This window comes from Manihot esculenta, chromosome 14, assembly GCF_001659605.2.
Source record: "Manihot esculenta cultivar AM560-2 chromosome 14, M.esculenta_v8, whole genome shotgun sequence".
NCBI lineage: Eukaryota > Viridiplantae > Streptophyta > Magnoliopsida > Malpighiales > Euphorbiaceae > Manihot > Manihot esculenta.
The window spans coordinates 13,171,023-13,179,291 of NC_035174.2; the positions used below are offsets into that span (position 1 = coordinate 13,171,023).

The window sequence follows — 8,269 nt, forward strand, 5'->3', positions numbered from 1 at the left end:
ATTTGATAGTTCAATATAGGTTGGGGTTCATTGATATTGCGCCCTTCGGCTACAGGTGGTCTGCTCAACGAGGTATTGAGCCCTCTCTGTTGTAACATTTGGCCTAGCTAGTGGGCAATGTTTTGTAACTGGAGAGCCATGCTTTACAATTCTTGGTCAGACAGAAAAGTTCGGGATATGGTCCCGGTTGAGTTTGGTGAAGGGTTAAGCAACATGGATGGCTGATTTACTAGGGCGATTGGGTTAGAGAACAAGAACTGAGATCTTTCCTGAGTTGAGTTCAGGTTGTTTGGGGTGATTCCTGTATAGTTTTTCTCGTGATTGGCCATGTGGATCTCAATGGATGAATGGGTGATTCCTGTTGAGTTCAGTTCTCCTTCGATTCCCACAGACAGCGCCAATTGATGTCTGAAATCCAATAAGGGTTTAGATTCAGAGTATATTTTTGTAAGTTTGGTTTGTCTATCCTTCTTGTTTCCTTTTATTATTTTTCTCTTTTGTTCTTTAGCGATATGTAACCGTCGTTCTGCGCTCGTACCCTTCTGTCATATTCACATTAATTATACGTATGAATATACTGCGTTATTTTGTATTATCAAATGATTATTATTATTATGGGATTTGTTGTTTTATGAGGTTAATGGATATTCGAGACCATAACTCCACAGGCAGATCCACGCCCAATTCAGTTTGTCGAGATGAATCTTGAACTTATATAAAAATTAGAGCTGTGCATTGGATCTTAATATAACTAATACCAGCATTATGAATTTTGCTAACCCGGGCATCCATAGCCCGACTGCCATCATCCTCTGATTTGTCTCATAATTCAAACACTAAAATAATAAAGGTGTGGAAGCGATAAAATTATGACAACAATATATTTTTTAGAAAAATCTAAAAAATCATATAATGGACAGTCATTTATTACTATTATTATTATTATTATTATATGGTAAGATGGCTTCCAAAAGAAGCAATTAGCCTCGTTTGAGATTCCATCTCGACATTCAAATGTAACAATAAAGCCCATTTGGTTATATTTAGAAATGAAAATAGAATATAATTTTTTGGGATGCAATTTATATTTTTATTTTATACAGTTTCTTTTCACTTTTGAATAATATTTTAATTTTTAAATAATTAAAATTAGGAAATAACTGAGATATACTTTTTGCTATTTTTTTAAGATTGTCATTAAGTTGTCTCATAAAAAAAATTAAAAATTTAAGATGAAGAAAAAACTAAATAATAAAAATAAACATATTTCAGAAATTGGAATGGAAGATAAACTTTTCGAAGTACAGCTGCTATTTTGCCTTCCAAATATGATGGTTTGAAATCACTATTCGACTTTTTTTTTTTTTTTTGAAAAATCACATCTTAATTTTTTAATATTAAAAAAAATTAATCAGTGAATTTTTTAATTATTAAAAATATATTAAAGTATTAATGTAGTTTTAAAAATTCTATCAAAATCAGTTTATTAATTTTAACCATTATAAAAATATAAAATATCTAAAATTTTCAACTTTTATGTTGCATGCAGGTTTGGATTTCTCAATCAGTACTTCCTTTTGTTTGCAACTATCGAAAAATTGTGGGCAGAGTTTTATGGAGTAAAGTTTTGAAAGGCGCAAATGGATAGTTGAAGAACTCCTCCCCTCCACCTTTGACATTGCCTATTGATTTGTAAAAACCTTTTTGGCATAGTTTTTCTAAGTTTTAGATTTTTCATTCCTCTGGTAGATCTAATTTTTATCTATGTTTTGCTATTTGGGTCTCAATGAGTTTACTTAAAACCATTCATAGTCTACTTGGATCTCAGTGATAAAGCCATTCATGACTACAATTGTTGAAGATTCTAACGTCTTTTGCTTCTCTCTTGACATGCTTGATGGTGATCGAAATCTTCTAGAGAAAGGCCGATGGATTCAAGTTAGAAGCAGATGGTCTGGTGCCTTTCGTATCAGCTTCAAGTCAAATTCTTGAGTCTTTAGGTTTAGGCTTTAGTCTGTTGGTTTTCTTGTTTTTGAGTGAGGCATTTAGATCTTTACTTTGTACTCTTCTCTATTGTCTTATTGTCTTATGCCTTTTATTATTAACAGCTTTTTAATAATAGTTTTAGAGTATATTTAAATGAAAAAATAAAATTCTATATTTTAAACACTTCTAAATTTAATTATTTAACTTATATATTTTAATCACATATAAACTTAGTCTGGTAATAAATGCATCTCGTAAATTTAAGAGATTTGAGATTCTATTTTTTTTAATTTTTATTTAAAAAAAATGACTTATATATTTTAACAGTAGCTTATTTCATATATTTTAATATAAATATTAATTTTTAATTTAATAATACAAAAAATTCATAAAGTAGAATATTTAAAAAGGAAAAAAAATAAAGAGGAAAGAAATGGTTTTTTTCCTCCCCTTGATGATATGAAAATAAATAATATAAATGTAAATTTAAAAAAGAAACAATATTATTTAACTCATAGATTTTATCATTAATTACCATTTATCTACATATTTTAAAAAAATTAATCTATTCAATTTCTCACTTTTGCTTTCATAGTAGGTTTGGGTAGTTTCGATGACTTTATTTTTAAATAAAATTACTATTTCATCTTTAAAATAAATAAAAATAATGTGTAAAATTATAAATAATTATAAAATTGAGATACATAACTATAAATAATTATAATATCTAGAAATTAAGTAATAATTTATCTTAAAAGGATCTAAATATATGATAAAATTAAAATTTAGAGATTAAAAATTGTTTAATCTTTAAAATATAAAATTAAATATTTATTAACCATAGTATTTATGGAATAAATATACATTTGTCATATGTGAAAATGGACAAGTATTTCAAAATTTTATATTAATTGTGGACAAAATCTTATTTTTAAATTCTACTTGATCTCACCTTAATTAGCGCAGTATCGATTGAATTGAATTAATTTAAAATTTTAGTTTGATTTTTTATTACTTTGATTTAGTTTGATTTTTAATTTTAAAATTTCAGTTATTTTGATTTAGTTTAATTTTAATAAAGAAATAAAAAAAATAAAATCAAACTTATTAATGATAATAATATATTATTTTTAATAATACAGAATAATTAGATCGTATTAAGATTAAATTTTAAAATATTAAAAATAAAATATAAAAAATAAAAAATTTATTAAAAATTTAAATCGATCAAATCGAATCGAATCGAATTAAAATAAAAAAATTTATTAAAAATATAAATCAATCGAATTGAATCGATTTGATTCGATTCAATTTAATTTTTATATTTTTATAAATATTAAAATTTAAATTTTTAATTTATTTGATTCAATTTATTTTTAAATCCAAGGAACCTAATTAGGGTATTTATAGCCTCGGCAGAAAGGGCAAAAAGAAAATCACACAGTCGCATGGATTTATTACTCCCACATTTCATCTGACAAAGATCATTACCATCACAGTGAAAAAAAAATTAAATAAAAAAAAACATTGAAGCATAGCTCCATTATAGTAGAGAAAGAATGATTATCACCAACACTTACACTGAAGAATCATTGAATACCCACCACCAACAACCACTGAAAATTTCACCAACCCAATTTATGAATCCCAACGCCTCTCAACTCTCAAGCTTCAACCTTGCTTTCCCATAAACCACTGTCTTGTGTTTTTTGCGTCTCTCTCTGTAACCCTCCTTGTGTTATTCTTGAGAGAAGTTTTTCATTTTATTTTTATGGTCTTTTATAAAGATACATAGCAAAAAAGTCTTTTAGATTTTCATGTTCTACTTGGCGACAAAAGTTCTTCTTGACCTCTGTTACTTTCTTTTATTTGTTTTTGTTGTCTTTCACTGACTTGCAAAGCCAGACAAGTTATGTTCACATTCCCTCTTCAAACTGCAAACCTTTGTTACTCCTCAAATACCCAGTTCTTATCTTTAACACTTGTTTTTACTTTCTGAGTTTTCAGAGTCTAGCTGTGGTCTTGCCTGAGCAATACAGTAGCTCCACAAGTTTGCATTTGTAGTGCTCTTACTTCTTTGGTGGAGCCCTTTGGCTCAAAATCACTTTGCATATTAGCTTTAATGGAGTTTCAGATGTTGGATCTTTTGTCTGAAAGGGACTCAGAAGCATAGAGGTGGTTGGGTTTTGATTTTTAAGGAACTAGGATAGGGTTTTGCGGTGGTTTTGGTTTTCTAGTTCAGTTTTGCTGCTCTGTGTTTGTGAGTTCTTGGGTTGATTCCAAATGGGTTTTGGTTTCTTTGGTTCTATCTTGGTTCTTTCAATGTTCTTCAAGCCTTTGCCTTGTCAACAACCCAATACAGATGCTTTTTATGTCTCTCAGTTTTTGAAGAAGATGAACTTCACCTCTTCTCCACTTTACAATTTCTCTGCTCCTGTTTGTTCGTGGCAAGGCTTGTTATGTGATGCCAAAGAAAATGTTCTGGGTTTAGTGACTTCTGGTTATGGCCTATATGGTCCTATTCCTGATAACACCATTGGTAAGCTAAACAAGCTTCAAACTTTGGATCTTAGCAACAACAAAATCACTGCTCTGCCTTCAGATTTCTGGAGTTTGGGCTCTCTTACGACCCTGAATCTCTCTTCCAACCAGATTTCCGGGTCCCTGACCAACAACATTGGCAATTTTGCTGTGCTTGAATCATTGGATCTGTCAAGCAACAATTTTAGTGGTGAAATTCCTGCAGCAATGAGCTCACTTTCAAGGTTGAGAGTTCTAAAGCTTGATGGAAATGGGTTTCAAGGAAGCATTCCATTGGAAATTCTTAATTGCCGTTCACTGACTCTCATTGATATTTCCTTGAATAAACTGGAAGGCTCCTTACCAGATGGTTTTGCTGCTGCATTTCCTAAGCTCAAAACACTAAACCTTGCAGGAAATGAGATCAAAGGGCAGGACTCGGATTTCTCACAGATGAAATCCATCACTAGTCTCAATATATCTGGGAATTTGTTTCAAGGTTCAGTTATGGGTATGTTCCTGGAAATGTTGGAGGTGATAGACCTGAGCAGGAACCAGTTTCAAGGTCACATTTCTCAGGTACAATTCAATTCTAGCTACAATTGGTCTCATTTGATTTACTTGGACTTGTCTGAGAATCAACTTAGTGGAGATATTTTTCCCCATATAAATCAAGCCCAGAATCTCAAATACCTTAATCTTGCATTCAATAGATTTGCTAGGCAGGAATTCCCACGAATTTTTATGCTTCAGGATTTAGAATTTCTCAATTTGTCTAAAGCTAGTCTTGCTGGTCATGTTCCTAGTGAAATTGCAGAATTGAGTAATCTGCATACACTTGATCTGTCTGAGAACCATCTCAGTGGCCAAATTCCTTTGTTACCTACAAAAAACCTCCAAGTTCTTGATGTTTCACATAACAATTTGAGTGGAGAAATCCCGTTGCCTCTCCTACAAAAACTCCAATGGATGGAAAGATTCAACTTTTCTTACAACAACTTAACCCTTTGTGCTTCTGAATTTTCCTCTGAAACCTTCCAAGCAGAATTCTATGGATCATTAAACAGCTGCCCAATTGCAGCAAACCTAGGCCTCATTAAAAGGAAGGCTACCAAACACAAGGGATTAAAGCTTGCTCTTGCCTTGACCCTCTCAATGGTCTGCTTGCTTGCTGGGCTGCTATTTCTAGCTATTGGTTGCAGAAGGAAATCCAGTACATGGACGGTAAAACAAACCTCGTACAAAGAAGAGCAAAATATTTCAGGTCCATTTTCATTCCACACTGATTCGACCACATGGGTTGCCGATGTTAAGCAGGCAACGTCAGTACCTGTAGTGATTTTTGAGAAGCCATTGCTGAATATCACTTTCGCAGACCTCTTATCTGCAACTTCAAGTTTTGATAGAGGCACCCTTTTGGCTGAAGGGAAATTTGGGCCAGTTTACAGGGGATTTCTGCCTGGTGGAATTCATGTAGCTGTTAAAGTTTTAGTCCATGGATCTACATTGACAGACCATGAAGCTGCAAGGGAGCTCGAGTATCTTGGTCGAATTAAGCATCCTAATCTTGTTCCATTGACTGGATATTGTGTAGCAGGAGATCAAAGAATTGCCATCTATGATTACATGGAGAATGGGAACTTGCAGAATTTACTCCATGACTTGCCACTTGGGGTCCAAACAACCGAAGATTGGAGCATGGACACATGGGAAGAAGATGATAATAATGGCATTCAAAATGTTGGCTCTGAAGGGTTATTAACAACCTGGAGATTTCGACACAAAATTGCACTTGGCACTGCTCGTGCATTGGCATTTCTTCATCATGGTTGCTCACCCCCACTTATTCACAGAGATGTCAAAGCAAGCAGTGTTTACCTGGATTATAACCTCGAGCCAAGATTATCTGATTTCGGACTGGCCAAGGTATTTGGCAGTGGTTTAGACGAGGAGATTGCTCGTGGCTCACCTGGGTATGTTCCTCCAGAGTTTTCTGATCCAGATAACAACTGCCCAACAACTAAATCCGATGTATATTGCTTTGGAGTTGTCTTATTTGAGCTAATTACAGGGAAAAAGTCTGTAGGGGATGATTATCCTGAAGACAAAGATGCAACTTTGGTGAGTTGGGTTAGAGGATTAGTAAGAAAGAACCAAGGTCCCAGAGCTATTGATTCGAAAATTCGAGATACAGGACCAGAACATGAAATGGTGGAGGCCCTCAAGATTGCTTATCTGTGCACAGCGGATGTTCCATCGAAGCGTCCAAGCATGCAGCAGATAGTTGGACTTCTAAAAGACATTGAATCAGCAGTTCATCAATGATGAACAAACAAATATATCTAGGAAAGCTGGTTTCTGTTTCTTTCTCTATATATCTTATGTTCTTCTTATGTATTGAGTTCTTTCTGTGCTGCCATAGGGTGGGATTGTACAGCAGTTCTTGAAAAACTGTTTTTGATCTTTATCTTACCTTCTTTGGTGGCACAGAAGTTTAATTTGTATACACACGAGTTTAATCCTTGAAAGTTAATATTCTACTTCCTAAGGTTCATATGATCATAATAGTATCTGTTTTCACTTCTGTCCTCCTAATTTTCAATGCTGAAACTTGTACAAAGCTTTCAACTTAATAGGGAGGTAATGAGGTTGTCTGTTTTCATGAGTGGGTGTGGGCGAGTGGCGGGTAGCGGGTATCTGCATACACGGATACTAGTATTATATCATATCATCGCTTTACTGTATAAATGCTTCTCTCAAAGGGTGTTGCCTGAAGCTTGTTGTGCCTTGCAATCTGCAAGATGACTTTGATACATTTGCACAGGGCAATGAAGGATTAGGTGGTCCTGGAATGGTGGTTTGGTAGCTGGGTTGAGCATTATACTTCTGGGGTTCCATAGGCTTAAATGCATAAAATTTTGTACTAAATGCATCCAGGACCACTGCCACCAACTAATAGATCAAGGGATTTCTGTGATCATATGAAAGAAAAAAAAAAGGGAATTTTGATGCTTCACATCAACTTAAATTGGAACCTAATTCCCAGCAAAATGTCTCTCCACTTGACATCATAATCACAGTACTGTTCTCTCAAATGTGTCAGTCGCCCTTATAAGCTGATTAGTGAGTTAAATTCAGGGAACGAGAAACACTTGATTTCGTCTTATTTGATTTAAATGAATTATCCGATTCAAATAGATTATCATGTTATTTTCTATAATTTAAATGAGTTATCCGATTCAAATGGATTATCATGTTATTTTTAGATGAACTTCCTGATTGAATTAAGAATATGGGTGTAAATTAACTAAATCATTCTTGAACTACTTGAAGTTCGGTTCGATAAAAATTTGAACGAATTCGATTCGATTTCTAAATGAGTCAAGTTCAAACTCAATTTTTAGGCTCGTTTTTTTAGACTCGTTTGATAAACGAGCCAAACTTAAACTTCATAGTATTCGGCTCGTTTCTGAATTTATGAACAGACTCGCTAATAGACTCATGAACAATCTGATTAAGTAAACTGAGATTATTATTATAAGAAAAATAAACTCGAACTCTACATATATTTTCACGAGTCAAATTTAAATTTTCTAAAATTCAGCTCTATATAGTTTAGTTACACTTTTGAACTTACATATATTTGAATCATTAAGATTTAAAAATTCATTTTTATAAGTTTACAAATTAATTTGTAGATATACTTATTTAACTAAAATTATTTTAATTTTAAACTAAAATCCACACATGTATGAACTATTCT

The 8,269-nt window shown here is 32.8% G+C and overlaps 1 protein-coding gene across 1 annotated transcript; it reads left to right on the forward strand.

Annotated features, from left to right (window-relative positions):
- Positions 1 to 3,562: 3,562 nt before the first annotated feature.
- Positions 3,563 to 7,086, forward strand: LOC110607382 (probable LRR receptor-like serine/threonine-protein kinase At2g24230). Its single transcript, XM_021746481.2, has one exon. It carries the CDS (start codon positions 4,270 to 4,272, stop codon positions 6,829 to 6,831), a length of 2,562 nt encoding a protein of 853 aa, XP_021602173.1. The 5' UTR covers positions 3,563 to 4,269; the 3' UTR covers positions 6,832 to 7,086.
- Positions 7,087 to 8,269: the final 1,183 nt, after the last annotated feature.